We start from the raw sequence: 17,922 nt of genomic DNA, 5'->3' as shown, positions 1-17,922 counted from the left end.
CAACCAGTTGCACCCCCTCATTTTACGGATAAGGTTCCTAAACCCAAAGAAAGGAGATTTGCCTAAAGTCCCAGCCTAATAATGGCAGAGCAAAGCCTTGGACCCAAGGCTCCTGGGCCCTAGCCAATAAATATCCTTTCCAGAATGTCATATAGAAGAAAAGATCCTACAGTAAAAAAAAAAATATATATATATATATATATATATATATATACACACACTCATATATATATGGATATATATATATATATATATATATATATCCATCCATCTGTCCAAGGGGGATAGTCCTAGGTATAAATATTAGTGTGTAGATTGAGTATGGTTTTGGTGAAAGAAAAAAGGTCTGTGTTCATGTTCTTGAATGGTTACTTGGTGACGTGCCTAATGTAGAAAATGCCCCCCAGGGGAGCTGAAAGGGGGCTCAAGATATAAGGCCGGACTGAGAAAGCCAGAGAGCTACTAAAGAGAGGAGGAGGACTGAAAACACCGAAAGGTACTGGGGAGAATGATAAAAAATCCTTTGCCATTTGGCGCCACCCCAGCCCTGGTCTTACCACCACCCCTCAGAAACCACTGTCTTCTCTGGCCTAGCATTTCAGGACGTTTCTTCCCATATGGCTCTTACCCCCACTGACTCCATTTGCTTTCTCTCTGTGTGTCTACGTTGTACCACAGAAAAAATCGAGCTCCCAAACAGCACAAGCACGGAGGTTGAAATGACACCGTCCAGCGATGCTTCGGAACCTGTACAAAACGGAAGTCTGTCCCACACCATTGAAGCTGCAGACGCCCAGGTACGGCTTTCTCCCCTTGCTCTTGATGTCCTAGCACTAGCAGCGCAGACCTTCCATTCTCCTCGGAGGCGCATGCTTCTGGGCAGAGCCGGTTCTCTTCGTGTCTGTGGCTCAGTACAGGCAAAGAGCCCCACGTGCATCAAGCTCTTTGTGCACTAAATGAATTCACACATTCTCTGAGCCGCTGCTTCTCAGAGTGAGATCAGTGGCCTCGTGCATATAATCCAGAGATCAAAATGCAGATCCCTAGGCTGTACTCCACACTTGATGAAGCAGCATCCTGGGGTAACGACATCCAGGTATCAGCCTTTTAAACTTGCCTCCCAGGGATTCTTGGTAAATGATGGCTGTTCGGTGCCTGTCGCGGTCTGATCCTTTCTCTGTGTCTTTAAGATCAAGGATAAGTAACCAAGGAACTCCAGCCAGTCACACCTTAGTTAACCCCCCTTTGCCTTCCCTGTCTCTGCAATTGAAATTAAACCATACTCTGGCTGGTTCTGCCCTCCAGTGGTGCAACCGATAGAGAGCTGCTTGGCCTAATAGAATACTCAACCTTCTGCGTGCTCTGTGCCGTGGGTTTGGTACTGGCACTTTGCATATATTGCCTTTAAACCTCACAGCTGAAGGCGGAGGCCTTTACTTTCTGCATTTTAGAGGTGAGGAAGCAAAAGCAGGACAAGATGAAGGGCTTCATCAGGATTACCTATCCAGTAGTTAGCGGAGCTGAGATTCAGTCCCTGGTCTGTCTAAATACAGTGCCGGGACTCTTGCCACCACACAGCACTGCCTCTGGACCACAGCTGCTCACAAAAGGAAGCAGAAGCCCCAAAAGGAGGTGATGCTTGCCACATTTCTGGATCTCCACCGCACCGAGTGTATCGGGATTTCTTAGGTATAGAGGCCCAACTCACATTTTCATCAGGCACCCTCGGTCCGCGTTTCTCAAACTCGAATGCGCTTGCAAAGCTCTTGGGGGATCCTGTTAAAATTCAGAATCAGACATGTCCCGTCTGGAGTGGGTCCCAGAGTCTGCAAAGCTAGCGAGCCCCCAGATGGTTCTGGCACTGCTCATCCAAGGACCTCACTTGGAATAGCACGGCTGTAAAGTTCATGGCCTACTTCTCTAGACAGAATTTTCCCGATGAGCCGAAAAGTTACATCGTGCCCACAAATAGAAGCCAGACTATGACAAATCTATTCCGGCGCTCTCTCCTCCTTTATGCCAGGATACACTCTGCAATGGAGCCTGCTCTTCTATGGGGGAAAACATGCTAATTATTGCCTTTATCCCCTAAAGGAATAGGCAAGGAAAGTCTCTTCGCTTGAAGGAAAGGGTAAAGATGTTGAGCACCTTTTTGTGTACCTGTTGGTCATTTGTAGGTCTTCTTTGGAAAAATATCTATTCAGGTCCTTTGCCCATTTTTTAATCTGGTTATTTATTTATTTTTCTACTGCGCTGTGGGGGTTCCTTATATAATTTGGATATTAGCACCTTACCAGATATATGGCTTGGCAAATGTTTTCTCTCATTCCATAGATTGCCTTTCTTCTTGTTGATGGCTTCCTTTGCTGTGCTTTCACAAAATATTTATCTACACCAAATGACTGTGTTGTGCGCCTTAAATAGATATGATCTGTATTGGTCCATTACATTTCAATGACGCTGGAAAAGAAATAACGAAAGGAAATGATAAAGAAAGGGAGCTCCTTCTGCCCTATCTCCTCTGCCTTCTAGGCTCTCTCCCTTCTGCCCAGAGCCCTGCGGTCCCTTTGCATTAGCTCGAGGGTAAGCTGGCAGAGCAGCTTATGTCCCCGTGGATAAGCAGCATGTGGCAGCCGGAGGCGGGCCCCAAGGACATCTGGCTGCCCTTGGGGATGGCACAGTCACAGGTGTACGGAAGGCAGCGTCCTCATCGTGCCTCTCCATCTGGCTGGCAGAGGGACAGCTGTGCCCCCCAACAAGGGAGTGCTTTGCTGCAGGGGAGGGAGAGAGCCCCGCCTGAGCAGAGCTGTGCCCCCAGATATCACATCGGGAAACGGGACAGATTTGTGCACCACCTCAAGGGCAAACAGATCTCCAAAGAGCCACCCGTGCTGGCCGCAGGACGGCCTGCTGGAGGCTCGCAGGTCTACCCAGAGTGAGTTACCTAATCTCGCTTCAGTGTCCCCATTGACAAATTAGAGATACTAATGGTGCCAACCTCGTTTGGGTTATTGGGAGAGTTGCATGAAAAAACATATGGGAAGGGGCGCCTGGGTTTCTCAGTAGGTTAAAGCCTCTGCCTTCGGCTCAGGTCATGATCTCAGGGTCCTGGGATCAAGCCCCACGTCAGGCTCTCTGCTCACAGAAGCCTGCTTCCCTCTCTCTCTCTTCCTGCCTGCCTCTCTGCCCACGTCTGGTCTCTATCTGTCAAACAAATAAATAAAATCTTAAAAAAAAAAAAACATATGGGAAGCACTTAGCACAGAGCTAAATGCTGCAGTTTATAGCATTGTGTGCACACACTTACCATATATATCCCAGCCAAGGTGTTCCTGCTCGTTTGGGTAAAATAAAAATGTAATGCATATAGGTAGAGAAGCTGCAGATGAACACACACACACACAGATGAATATATATAGTCATACGAATATGTGTGTGTGTGTGTGTGTGTGTGTGTGTATGGTATCTAAGTGTAGTCAGGATATAATAAGTAAATAAATAAACATTTGTGGTAAGTAAATAATTATAGCCCAGTGTGACTGCAACTCTGTGCAAAGTGCTGTGGGAGCCTGCCTGAGGAAGAAGTTGACACTCCCCAAAAATATAAAAGCTTCATGGAAGAGGTAACATTTGATTGGGTGTTGATGGGTGAGTAGGAGTTCGTTGCTCAGAGAAGGAAATGACAAGTGCAAATGTGTAAAACCTTAAGAGGGAAGTTCGTGTTTAGTGATGGGTGAGAAGGCCAGTGGACCTGGAGACCAGAGCAGAAAATGAGGAGGGAGGAAGGATCCACTAGGAAAGGTAAATGGGGCTGAAACTCTTCAACTGTTCAATCAGAAAAATTTTTAAGTGTTCATCTAATACGTGTCAGGCACCATGCTGGGCACTGGACATACCCACATGTTCCAGCAGACCAGAGAACTGGCAAATACAAACCAAGATATAGGTGACCACAAGGGCCAACAAGAAAATTCAGCATGGTGGTGTGGTGAGAACTATTGGAGGGCTCCAGTAGGTTGGGAGCTACGGGGAGGCCTCAATAAGGAAGTGGCATTTGAACTGAGGCTGAACTCCAAGGAGGGAGCCAAGGAAAGAGCACCCACCCAGGCAGAAATGGGTTAGGCTTGTTCAAGGAACAGAAAAGTCAGTGTGGCTTATGGGTAGGGACCAGAGGGAGGGGAGGATGGTGACAATGAGGTGGGACAGGAGGGTCAAGCAGAGCTGCCTCACCTTGTAGACCATGATAAAGAAGTTCACGTCCTTCTAGGGTCACAGTAAGCCACTGGAGGTTCCCATCTGTGATCTGCCCTTCTACAAAAATCCCTAGGCCTATGCTGCCATGTGGAGAGTGAATTTGGGGCAAGAGGGTTGTATACCAATAGTGGGGCAAAGGGGTCGCTGCAGGAGTTGAGGCTAAGAGCTGATGGTGGCATGTACCAGTGCAGTAGACATGAAGGAGCATTGTGGATTGTGAAGGGCATTGTAGGTTCCACCAAGCACCCCGGGCTTTACCCTGCCACAAGTGGGGAGCCACAAAGGTTTAAAGAAAGCCCTGTCAGTGTCGTAAGAGAGGAGCATAGTGCTTTCAAGTTGCTCAAGAGGGGCCAGAGTGAGGGAAGACTGGATACAGGGTGGCAAGGGAATCTTGCCTCCCAGTTCAAGGTTCAGCAAACAATGATCCGTGGCTAAATCTGGGCTCTAGCCTGTTTTAATTCAACCCGTGAGACAAGAATGTTTTTACATTTTTAAAGGTTTAAAAAAAAAAACAGTAGCAGCATATGTGACAGAGACCATATGGACCACAAAGCCTAAAATATTTACTATCTGGCCCTTTACAGGAAAAGTTTGCCCACCCCTAGACCATCTGCAGTCTTAAAAAAAGAGAGAGAGAGAGAGAGAAAGAAAGAAAAAGAATGAGGAATTTCTTCATGTATTGATATGGAACGATCTTCAATATATGTTCAATGAAAAAGGCTTACTGCCAAATTGTACCCAGTCTAGGATATTTGTATGAGGGGAGAAAACAGAGGGAAATAACATATGTATTTGCTTGGGATGCTACCGATAAAAGTGGTTGTGCTCACTACCTCCTGAACCAGGGCCTGGATGATGGAGAACCACAGTGGCAAAGAGTCTTTGCAGTATGCAGCTTTCTCTAGCTTTTAAATTTTGAACCCGTCAACTGTATCCCTATTCCCAAAAAAATGCAACAACAATAAAAATAATAATGGGTTAAATTAAAACAGAATAAGTATGGTTTAGTGGTTTAAGATCAGAGACTCTGGAGACAGACCACATGAATCCAAATCCCAGATCTGCCACTGACCTGCTCTGTGACTTTGGCCACCTAACTTAACCTCTCTGTTCTCCATTCTCCTTCTCTGTGAAACATGGATAATAATCCAATTTCATAGCGTTGCTGTGAGGATAGAATGCTCTTGGAACAGTTCTTGGCATGTAGGAAACACTGCCTGGGTGTTTGCTATTATTAGCAGTACTTAGTAAAACTTAAAAAATGGTATCTATCAAGGAACCCAGGTGCCAAGGCCTTAGACCAAGTATTGGCTGTGACAGGAATGGCAATGGCTGGATCTGAGAGCCATTTCTGAGGTGGCATTGAGCAGATCTGGTCCTAGAGAGGGAACAAGAAAGAAAGGTGCAGGTGATCCTGAGGTTGCCAGGCTGAAGTCACTGAGTGATGGGGTACGTTAGGGCTCGGACTCCAGAATCAGAATAAAGATGCAAAATCAGAATGCTCTGCCCGTCCCCCGCCCCAAAGCACAGCTTCTCCAGAGATGATTCAGTGCCTTTATGGTGTTAGTTTCATCTGTTTCCCAGTTGTGTGTTTATCACGCTACATGAAGAATGAGGTGTGGATCCTAACTTTATTCATGGAAATTATGAGCCCCGTGCACCACGCACACATTGCAGGTAATCTCCGGAGACTTGAGCCTGTCTCGTGTAATTAACGTGCTGTTTCAAAATCCCTATTTACAAGGGAACTAATTTTACATTGACACCTCATCTCTGAGAGCTTTCTCCAGTACAGGCTTGACACTGGCAACGAAGAACATTTTTAAAATAGTCTCTTTCGCAGAGGGAGCCCCTTTGCAGGAGGTTTTCTGCTTCATTTGTATGTTTTCTGGAACCAAGAAATAATTTGACTTGTAAACGGCTTAGTGCTAATTATCTCCTCCCGTGACTGCTGACACAATGCAGTCATTGCGTTAGAATCATCTAACGCAGAACTGATTCGAGCTGCTGCAGAGAATTTGCCAAGCCTCCAAATTTGCAATGTCGGGACTTTAACTGGGTTCAGAAGACGATTAAAAGAAACAGTCTGTCCTGCCCAAGACCCAGCATTTTTGTACACTTTCCTTCTGTCAATCTAGAAAACAACCAGGTGATGGTCCTTGGGCAGCCCAACCTTGATGCATTCTGGGGCTCAATGCACGACGTGGCAGAACCCCCTAAATACACGTTCACGATGACCGGGGCGGAAAGGGCAATGCCTTACAAATGTCTTAGATTCGGCAATCTGAAAGTCTGACTTTTCTTTAATTGTGTCCTATGTGTTCACATATCGGGAGCTGGTTTTTTATATGTTACAGCTTCTATTTCATTTTGCCTTGAAGATTTTGCTCTGTCCTTAGGGAAATCAGAATTGTCCTTGCTTTGGTGAAAAGTTGCACAACTGCACCAGTGGGCAAAAAGAATTATATAAGAAAATCAAATTCCTAGGGGGAAAAAAAGATGTAGATAGGTAAACACTCGAGAATGTATAAGATGCATGCTTTTTTTCTTACTTGCTTTCTGTACACATAAATATCACCTTAGTGTGTTAAGCTTTTCTTTCCTCCTTTTGGGAACTGAGCCCTGATTTATTTCTCCCCAGTCTAGCATTGGCCTTTACCTAAGCTCAGGAGAGTTTTTAAGACCTGCTTTCATGAAGCCTCATAGTGCTGATAAAGATGTTACCGTATTATGGGACTAAGAATGAGTAAAAAAAGATGATGAAGGCCAATTGTAATTTAAGATTTTTCTTGAAAAATAAGAGAAAATGCATAAAATATCTCCTTTCCATTAAATGTGGATCTGTGAAGATGGCTAAAAAAAAAAAAAAAAAAAAGGCAGGGGCGCCTGGGTGGCTCAGTGGGTTAAGCCTCTGCCTTCAGCTCAGGTCATGATCCCAGGGTCCTGGGATCAAGTCCCACATTGGGCTCTCTGCTCAGCGGGGAGCCTGCTTCACCCCTCTCTCTCTGCCTGCCTCTCTGCCTACTTGTGATCTCTCTCTCTGTCAAATAAATAAATAAAATCTTTTTTTAAAAAGATGCAGCAGTTAGTATGGGTTTTTCTTGTTGTTCTTTGGTTTTGGAGCTCCTTTGGGAGGCTTCATAATAAATTTTGGTCAAAAATGTTAGCTCGGGGGCACCTGGGTGGCTCAGTGGGTTAAAGCCTCTGCCTTCAGCTCAGGTCATAATCCCAGGGTCCTGGGATCGAGCCCCTCATCGGGCTCTCTGCTCCGCGGGGAGTCTGCTTCCTCCTCTCTCTCTCCCTACCTCTCCGCCTACTTGTGATCTCTTTCTCTGTCACATAAATAAATAAAATCTTTAAAAAAAAAAATGTTAGCTCGGATAGGGGTTTCTAAGATGGCACCTAGAATCCCCATAATGTCTTCCTAAAATATTACCCTGAATTAGCAAATGTTTATGTTCTCAGCCGCAGTGAGGTTTAACCAAGGGTTGAGAACCTTGAACATTCCTGTTATTCAAAGAGTGGGTATCTTTTCTCAGTGACTAAGGTGTAACAACCAGGTTCACCATTTTGAAAGTTTAAAAATAGCCAAGGGTCGTGTTTCCCCCATTGATGAGATTATTCAACCTCTTGGAACAGGAGGGAAGCATAATATGACGATTCTGGCTCCCGAGAAATGCAGGCTTTGGTGGAAAGTGGGATGTGTCTGTGTGCCTGATGCTGCCGGAGCACGGGGCAGGGCTGTGGGGAGATGCAAAGGCCCGACCGTGAAAGGAAAAGAACATCCAAAGATTCCCCATCTGGCTGGACCTTGTAAGCTCCACGCCATGTTGGAATTACGATTACCTCAGGAAAGAAACTCATGAGTATCAGAGAAAACCCAGTACAAACTATTTTTTTAGAAAGTAGAAATTATAGTGTCTTACCTAACAGACCTTATTGCAGGAGTTCATTCCATTTCTGGAAGAAAGAACATTTTTTTCAAACCTAGACATATATTTATCTAAGGAAAAGTTGAGATCCAGTTTGTGTATCTGGTGACCTGAACAGTAATTACGAACTGCTTAAGATGCACCCAAAGGCCTTTCAAACACATTTTAAAATGAAATTAAGATCAGACTTGAGTTTCTGACTTAATTTGAATATTGACAAAGAATTATATATTCTCTGAGAATCTTACTATTAATAACACCATTTGTCATTGTGCTTTCTGAAAGAGTTTGAAGAATGTCTATTAATCATGCACATAAAGTACATTAAAGGTTGACTATTAATAAAAGGGAAAAAACTCTATTACCTCCCTGGAAAAAAAAAACACTGACATTAATATTACTGTTCCTATGAGTAATTCTATTCCATTTGATAGTAAAATAATGGGAATGATTTTTGAATTATTTTTTATGATTCTCCAGTAGTTTTTACGTTGATAAATCTTTTATGATTTGTATCAGCAAGATTTACGAAACCCATGAAAATGATACAAAAAAACAATTTATAACAGCAGTACAGAAAGCAATCCGTCTTGTCCGTAGGTTGCACCTCGGAATTATTTGGGCAAAACGCAAAGTGAAGAAAAGCAATTGCATTCCACCAGACTCTTGAGATGCCATTTTATATTGCAATGAAATGGTTTCTTGGCTCTCAGAGAACTTGGTCTTCCAGACAGCTCCATCACTCACAGCAAGATCCTTTGAAAACTTGATTTCAATTCAAAGTCATGTAGAAGCAGATTATGGTTTTTTCTGGTTGCTGTTGCTGAGTGAAACTTTATCTTGTTTTTAATATGCTAAATTCTTGATCTTTGAGTTGGGTTTTCTTTTTTTAATTTTTCCATCTATATGTTAAACAAACCATATGATGGTATTATAAGGGGAGCAAATTATTTCCTGCCACTAGGTGGGCAAAGATTTATCACTTTTTTTTCTATTAAGATTTTATTTATTTATTTCACAGAGATCACAAGTCAGACAGAGATTACAAGTAGGCAGAGAGGTAGAGAGAGAGGGAAAAGCAGGCTCCCTGCCAAGCAGAGAACCTGATGTGGGGCTCGATCCCAGGACCCTGGGATCATGACCTGAGCCAAAGGCAGAGGCTTTAACCCACTGAGCCACCCAGGTGCCCCAAGATTTATCACCTTTTAAAAGAATTTGTTTGCTACTTAAATGTTAGCCCTGTTGGTTCAGGATGTCCACACAAAAGGCAGTATAAATGTCTCAGATGGTGCATCTTTCCAAAAAGGAGATGCTTTTGACAAAAGTGATAGAAACAGAAGATAAAAAACAGAGTGGAGGGGCGCCTGGGTGGTTCAGTGGGTTAAAGCCTCTGCCTTTGGCTCAGGTCATGATCCCAGGGTCCTGGGATCGAGCCCCACATTGGGCTCTCTGCTCAGCGGGGAGCCTGCTTCCCTTCCTCTCTCTGCCTGCCTCTCTGCCTGCTTGTGATCTCTGTCAAATAAATAAATAAAATCTTTTAAAAATAATAAAATAATTTTAAAAAACGGAGTGGAGAGAATGAGGTATATTGTTAAGTATATATATGCATATATATGTGTGCATGAATATATATGTATATATATATATAAATGCAAAGACACTGAGAAACCAAGATAACAAAAGTAAAAGACTTTTTGAAAGACTCAAAGAATTAGTGAAAAGGTGATTTCAAAATAAATTACAGCAAGTGAACACAACGATTTATTTCAAAGCCAAAAAGCCTATTGAAAAAATGAGACATTGTTAAAAGATAAATATTCATATTGTCAGTGTGTGTAAGTCTGCTTGGACTACCATGACAAAATGCCATAGACTGGGTGGTTAAAACCACAGAAGTTTATTTTCTCACAGTTCTGGAGGCTCTAAGTCCAAGATCAAGGTTCTGGCCAATTCACTTCCTGGCAAGGGCTCTCTTCCAGGCTTACAGATGGCTGCCTTCTCTCTATGGCCTCCTATGGGCTTCCTTGTACACATAATGCAGGGTGGGGGGCACCCTCTGATGTCTCTTCTTACAAGAACATTCATGCTGTCAAGCTCAGGTACCCACTTCTTTGAGCTTATTTAACTTTAAGTAATTCCTTCAAAGTCCCATGTGCAAATCCAGTCACACTAGGGGTTAGGGCCTCAATGTATGAATTTTGGAGGGACACAAACATTTGGTCCATTATTTACAGTCAGTAAGGACTCATCTTAAGAGTGGAGTAAACAGTTTTTTCCAAATGCAGCTCTCTGGTTTTCCATCATTGAGATCTAACAGCTTTTCTTCTTCCAGACTGTCCTGTTTTTATTCCCCTTTCAAAGAAGAATCTAGCAAAAGGCAAATGAGGTCTCCGTTAGCCATAGAACCCTCAGCTGACCCGTCCCAGAACTCTGAGTTTGCTTTCAAAATGAATCACAACGCACCTTCCTTGACAAATCCTGAACTATGGCTCTGGTGTCCCCCAAATTTATTTTTTCTTGTGTCACTTGGAGATTTTGAGTACAGATTTTTGAGTCTATGAGACCAAAATGATCCACAACCCAGTAATGAATATTTTTATAGGTTGATCTTTTTCATATGCGATGTTCTATTTCTGTAATAGATATAATGAAGGCCATTGGTATGTTGACCCACTAACCGACCGATTAATTTAGGAAAAATGGAGAAGCAAATCACTTACCATCTGTCCTTGAGTCAGCTAGTATTTATGGGTGGGAGTTGGTCATAAATTTCTATTGCTCTTTCTACTTCTATTTAAGCCACCTAGTCTACTGCATTTTGGTATGTCAGACCAAACAGGCTAATACACTAACCATATGGATATTTATCCTTGAAGTATCTCTTTCTTTAAATTTCTTTATTTGTTTGTTTGTTTTGTTCTGTTTGGGGGATTAGAGAGGCAGAGGGAGAGGAAGAGAGAGAATCTCAAGCAGACTCCATGCTGAGCACAGAGCCTGAGGCACAACTCAGTCTGAGATCATGACCCAAGCCAAAATCAAGAGCTGATTGCTTAACCAACAGAGCCATCCAGACACCCCTAAATATCTCCTTTTTTAATAGATTTCCTTTGTAAAGCACTGGTGTGATTTGCTCTTACGAAATGGAAAGCGCTCTCTAGAACGTTGCTTGGGAGGGACCTTTTACTTGCCAAATAGTTGTTGATTTCAGAGACTTTCACGTATTAAAATGTGACTGTACATTTTTGGCAACTTTACCTTTGAGAGTTCCAACTCTGCTATTGTTTTTAGCTCTGCACAAAACACAGAATCAAGGTGTCACAATATTTTGAGTCTTGCCATCTGCTTGGAAGCTTTGTTTCTGATAGAAAGTCTACTTACATCCTACCTACTGAAAGAAAATAGCATTTTCTCCATCGAGCTGTGGAATTTTCCCTTTCATCCCACTTATAAAGGCCTTCTACTTAGTCATGTTACCTAAAAGGAAAATAAATTAGTTTGTTGACATCACCATAGTCAATGAATACTCAGTAAATGTTTGATGCATGCATAGATGGAGGAACAAAAATTTTTACAGTTTCTACTTTTATGTCAATTAATTGAATTACAGGATTTTATTGCTAGAAGTATCCTAATTCACTTAGTCAGGCTTCTTTCTCCTAGATGTCTTGGAAGAAATTATTTTCCTAAACACTCAGTAACTGTTGATTATTATTTTTTATGTTCACTATGTGCCAAACACCATTTTAAGGAACCTCCATGAACTATCTCAGTTAATTTTATAACAGCAATCATGTTGTAAAAGACTTCTGGAGCAGAAGATTTATCTATAAATCCCTTCTCCAACAATTCCTTCATGGGTACGGTGCTATCAAGATTCTCTCTCTCTCTCTCTCTCTCTCTCTCTCTCTCTCTCGGAGCCCCCCCCGCCACACACACATGCTGTACAGTGTGTGTGTGAGTATGTGGTGAATATTCTTCCCCTGAGGTTCTACAGGCCTTTTGAACGCTGAATCCTGGATTCTGGAAATAACCTGCCTCCTATTTCAGTCCTTGCCAAAATAAGCCTCAAGAAAGGTTATTATTGTAAAGGGCTTAATCCATCTTCTCCGATGGCCCCTAGGCATTCATTTGAGAAGTGGCTAGAGCAAGATGATCCACAGTGATGGGAATCGGGGGTGGCATCAGGTCATGAAGAGCACATCAAATCTCCAGCCCTCATTTTGGCCCTTGCTGTGGCTTGGCTGTCAAGTCCCCCTCCCACCGCCATCACGTGAAGCCTGGGCAAGATTTCAGTCCTTTTTCCTTGGACAGAGATACTAAAGAACAAGTCTTTCTTCCTCACGTGTGTTGGAAGTTCTGCCATCCACGGATATCAGCCTCACATCTCATTTTTAAATTTGTACCTGGCACCTTGGAGATCGGACCCACAGAAATAGAGGCCCCTCCTATCCACATACCCCCAGATCTGCTCTTCGTTTCCCTTCAAAGCTTCCCTGGATATTACAACAAGAAATGCCATGGCACGAATAGCTTAGAAACAACAGAAACATATTTCTCACAGTTCTAGAGGCTGAGAAGTCCAAGATCAAGTGGCAGGTGATGGAATCCACTTCCGGGTTCATAAATGGCCATTTTGTTTACTGTATCTTCACATGGCGGAAGCGGCAAGCTAGCTCCCTGGAGGCTTTTTTATAAGAACACTCTTATAATCACCTCCCAAAGGCCCCACCCCCAGACACCATCACACAGGGGAGGAGGACCTCAACGTGAATTTCAGAGGGACACAAACATTCAGTCTGCAGCGGTCTCGGAGAGAAGGAAAAGAATGCAACTAAGAACAGATGTTTCTGATCACCTTTTCCTAGCAATGTGGGTCATCCAAACCACCAGAAATTAGTTGTAGGCTCAAGAAAATTAGGCACAATTATGTCAATTAAATGCTTGGTGCTGCCTATAGCTAACATTTCACATTGAATAGGTCAAATTTATTACAAATAAGGCTGGTATCACTGGGCATAAAGCACATTTATTTTTTTATTTAACATACCTATTCTTTAGGAGTAAGGAAGGGAGGCAGTGTGAAATGGGGAAAGAGCCTTGAGCTGGGAGTAAAGAGGTAACTCGGACCTAGCCTCCAACCATGACCTCTCTTCAGCATACCACTTCATCCCAGGGCCTCATCCACCAAATGGGGTGGCAGAGGGGCTGGTCTCGATGGACCGGAGTCCTTTAACTCTGAAATTCAGGGCTCCTTCTCTTGGAGCCTAAAGCTCCTAGCCTAACTGATCTCAGAGGGCTTGAATTGCAGCTTGTCTCTTGTGATCTAATAGTGTCCACACAATGAATGGAATAACCCAACTTCATGGTCAAGAAGGTGGCCCCATAGTAGAGCATCGCAGGGGAGGAGGAAGTTCTGCCTCACCAGGATGTGGATTTTAAGGGCTGCTGGGACCTAAAATGCAGTGAGGGGTACCAGGACCTGGTGCCTTACAGATCACACATAGTATATGTCCTTTGGCCGTTCCAGCATTTCCACCGGTTTGCCTAAGATCACACAGCTCATTAGTCCCAGAGGCGAGCTTCATGGCAGAAGGGAAGAGGGCTAACATGCATAGATCCCTAGGTCTCTACCAGGCACTCTGCCTCCTGGAGTTGCCGGAGAGTTACCATCCTTAGTCTGTAGATGAATGCCTCCCCATCATCTAGACAATACGCATTCTATTAGCCCCTTTTTGAAAACCTTTTTGGGAATGCGGTTATTTTAATATTCTCGATGTGCCCACCCAGTCTCCTGTCTTGGGCTGAGTGATGTTTTTCTGAATCTGTATTCCCACCCTCGGCCCCTCTCTCTGAGCCCGTAGGCGATTCCTAGCACGCCTCACGGTCTTTTGGTGAGCTTCGCCCCGTTTGGTCATTCATGTGCGCATCTGTGCAGCCGAACAACAGGGAGATAGAAACCTCTTTGCTTTTCCCAGATACAAACGACAGAAAGAGCAACAACAGCAAATATGTTATGGACATTCTCTTTAAGGAAAAGCACAAACCACTGAAAATCTTAACCTTCACCCCACTTAACCATGGCCCAGTGCTTTAGAGTAATGAGTTCTGTTTTTCGTGGCCTTTTAAGGGCTTCCCTGTTATTCCCTCCAGCATCACGACACACGGAAGGGGCTCCCTGGTGAGAAGGAAGAGCACTCCTGAGAGCCAAAGGATGTCGTCCTTTTTTAGGGGAAAGAGGGGTGAAACGTTCACTTTCAACCCGAATCAAACCCCAACCGGGCTGAAATCTGGGCAGATCCAGGTGATCCTCAGAGATTGCTCCTTGCCACTTGGAGATAAGATGTTATCAGCAATCAGTAACACTGAGCTTGAAGATGGCCTATGTTCAGATGCCTCTCAGGTTTTCGTTTTAATTCTCTAATAGAAGAGATTGCATTAAAATGGGCTCCCCTTCACGCTGAAGTCTTGCACGGTGCCCTTCACAGACAAGAATAAGAAATTGGGATGCTCCCAGGAAATATTTTTCCAGCTGGAGAAGCAACCTCTGGACTGGTGGATCCAGCTCAGGCCCCTCTGCTGGAAACCTGATCCTCTTCTGGGGCAAACCGTCCCTACCAGGCACGAGTAGAAATAGTATAAGGTATACATGCAAAGAAGCTAAAAAGATTCCCATGAGGGGTGCCTGGGTGGCTCAGTCAGTTAAGCATCTGCCTTCCGCTCAGGTCATGATCCCCGGGTCCTGGGATCGAGCCCCACGTTGGGCTCCCTGCTGAGCAGGGTCTGCTTCGCCTTCTCCCCTCTCCCTCTGTGATCTCTCTCACTCTCTCAAATAAAATCAATCAACGAAATAAGAAGATTCTCATTGTAGTAGGCCACAAATGGACAGGCTATGGCTCTCCTCCCATTCATGAGATAAATAAAAAATAACTTGTTGGTATCAGAGATCTCCTGTTCTCTTCTGTCTTTCCATGGCCAGACCTCCAGGGTCCAGGCTTCAGTCTTGATAAATGAATCCTAGAAGGTGATTGTGTAGTTGTCACTTAGGGTAACACTCTCTCTTTCTCTCTCTCTCTCTCTCTCCCTCACACACACACACACACACATGTGCACACACATCCACACCCAGTTATCCAAATAATTCCATTCAGCCACTGAGAGTTCTAGTTGTGAGTCTGCCCTACCTCATTCTACTAAGATTCAAGGCTGCTTATAAAAATACTTCTGAGGGGGGCGCCTGGGTGGCTCAGTGGGTTAAGCCGCTGCCTTCGGCTCAGGTCATGATCTCAGGGTCCTGGGATCAAGTCCCGCATCGGGCTCTCTGCTCAGCAAGAAGCCTGCTTCCCTCTCTCTCTCTGCTTGCCTCTCTGTCTACTTGTGATCTCTCTCTGTCAAATAAATAAATAAAATCTTTAAAAAAAATACTTCTGAGGAAAAGGATAAAATGAAGAATTTTGAGAAAATTCAGCACAAGATGTAAAGGAAAAGGAAAGAGTGGGACTGGAGGAAGCAAGACAGACCCCAGGGCTGTGATTAGTGGGTGGAGGCTACAAATTTGGCTCTGAAGTCCCCCGTGCAAAGCAAGAGAGAAAAATAGTGTCATTTGCCTGAGTCACAGTATTTCTAAGATTTTTCAACGTTTCTCAAAAGAAGCATGACTTTTCCTAGGACCGAGACGTGAAAGATATTTTCCTCTCTTGCTTCCTCCTAAAGAGGACATTGGATTAGTCAGGTTAAGGTTCCACTGGGAGCAACCAAAAACCCAAGGAACACTGGCTTGAGTAAAAGAGAATTTTCAGTTTCTCCCAAGTCAGCATATGTAGCTCAGGACTAGAACAGCCCTTGACCGGTGTCAGGAACTCAGATCCTTTTGTACTTTTTCTCCACTTCATGGTCCAACATGACTGTTAAAGCTCAAGCCAAAATGTTCCTATTCTAGCCGGCAGGAAGCAGAGATGAAGGACACACCTCCATTCTTTAAAGATACATCCCAGAGTTGCAGAGGATTTTTCTGTTGACCTCCCATTGGCCAGAACCTCACAGGGCCACACCTCATTGTAAGAGAGGCTGAAACCTGAGCCTTTATTCTGGGCCTAGATGAAAGTGTTCTTTCTACAACGATGCAGCTGGACAGTGTATTAGTTTGCTAGGGCTGCTCTAACAGATTACCACAGACTGAATGGTTTAAACAACAGAAACGATTCCTCACAGTTTGGAAGCTGGAAGTCCAAGATCAAGGTGCTAGCAGCATTGTTTTCCTCTGAGGCCTCTCTCCTCAACTTGCAGATGGCTATCTTTTCACCGTGTCCTCATATGGCCTTTTCCTCTGTGCACACAAGCCCCTGATACATCTCTGCATATCCTAATCTTTCATAAGAAAACCTTACAAGGACCCACCCCAATGGCCTCATTTTATCCGAAGGGCCCTCTCTCCAAATACAGCCGCATTCTGAGATATTGGGGTCAGGGTTTCAGCAGAGGAATTGGGGGAGGGCACAGTTGAGTTCATAACAGGCAGAATTAGAAGTTCTTGCCACAAAAAAAAAAAAAAAAGAACTCTTGCCCCATGTTCTGCAAGCACCCCTCCCTGAACAGGGAGCCCAACATGGGGCTCAATCCCAGGACCCAGAGACTAGGACCTGAGCCAAAGACAGACGCTTAACCGACTGAGCCACCCATTCTGTCTCCTCTTTTAAGTCCAAGCTTCCTTGGAACCAAGAGTTAGAACCTAGTGCCCTAGTTCACACCAAAAGGCACTTAGTGATTACCCGTAGATGATGGTGGTCACTGCCCAAGAAATCACAGCAGGAGCAGAGCCTGGAAGCCAGCTCTGCTGATTTTCCAGCACCTCCTCATTTCACCACGCTGCACGGATCCCTTCATGGTCGGACAAACAGCACACATTCTGTGGCAACTTAAAGCCGTGCGTTTTCGTCTCAGAAGTTCCATATCAGAAATTAGAAAACCCTGAAGCAGTGATTGCCGGCCCCGGTTTCACACAATTCTAGGGCTTCTACAGAGACCCCAGCAGGCATCAGACTATTTTAAGCCCTTCTATCAGAAGTCACTTGAATTTTTGTCCAGATTATTTTTCATTGTTTTGTTTTCTGCAGACACCCCACAGGAGATTTAGGGGGCTAGGATGGGTTGCTACAAGGTTAAAGCCACGGTGCCACAAGTCTAGGAAAAACTGAAAAATTGGTGCCCTAACCTCAGTGGCCTCTAACCGGGGTTGGGACTAATAAACCCGCCAGCAGCCCCAGCTTGGGCAAAGGCACAATGTGCCCCAGACTTCGAACAGTATATTTTCTCCACTTTTCTAACCAGCTTGCAAGCTGTTGCCCATTGAACTAGAGTGTGATTGCACTTGGCAAGATGACAATGAAAATTTTCCCCAAAATATACCGACAGCCCTGCTCCCAGGACACCTCTCAAATCCACCCCAAGGTTCTGAGCTCCTGTACTCAGTAGCAGGACTCTTCCCCAAGGGGCCATGGATTCTGCCTGAAGAGCACTGTTTGTCTGGCCTGAGACCCAACTCTTCCCCTTGCCCATTTCTGCCCTAGCAACGCCACCTCGAATGCAACTTTTGGCACCTGCACAATATAGCTAATTGTTTGCGCTGGACAGTAGTATGTTTAGAGTTTATGCATCTAAACAGACAATTATTTTCTTCTATTTGCTAGTGGCACTGCCTGCCTGGTGACTTTAGCAGATGGAGAAAGGGGCTAATCCGTAG

The 17,922-nt window shown here is 44.3% G+C and overlaps 1 protein-coding gene across 2 annotated transcripts in view; it reads left to right on the top strand.

The window, feature by feature from the left end:
• SLC24A2 (solute carrier family 24 member 2) overlaps nucleotides 1-17,922 on the top strand; it is a 248,857-nt gene that overhangs the window by 201,109 nt on the left and 29,826 nt on the right. For both annotated transcript variants that reach the window (XM_047700922.1, XM_047700921.1), the window contains one exon: nucleotides 679-797. In XM_047700922.1, coding sequence (XP_047556878.1) covers nucleotides 679-797 — 119 coding nt within the window. The remainder of the gene's footprint in view (nucleotides 1-678; nucleotides 798-17,922) is intronic.

Source organism: Lutra lutra, chromosome 13 (genome assembly GCF_902655055.1).
Source record: "Lutra lutra chromosome 13, mLutLut1.2, whole genome shotgun sequence".
Lineage (NCBI taxonomy): Eukaryota > Metazoa > Chordata > Mammalia > Carnivora > Mustelidae > Lutra > Lutra lutra.
This window is presented reverse-complemented; position numbering and strand designations above follow the sequence as displayed.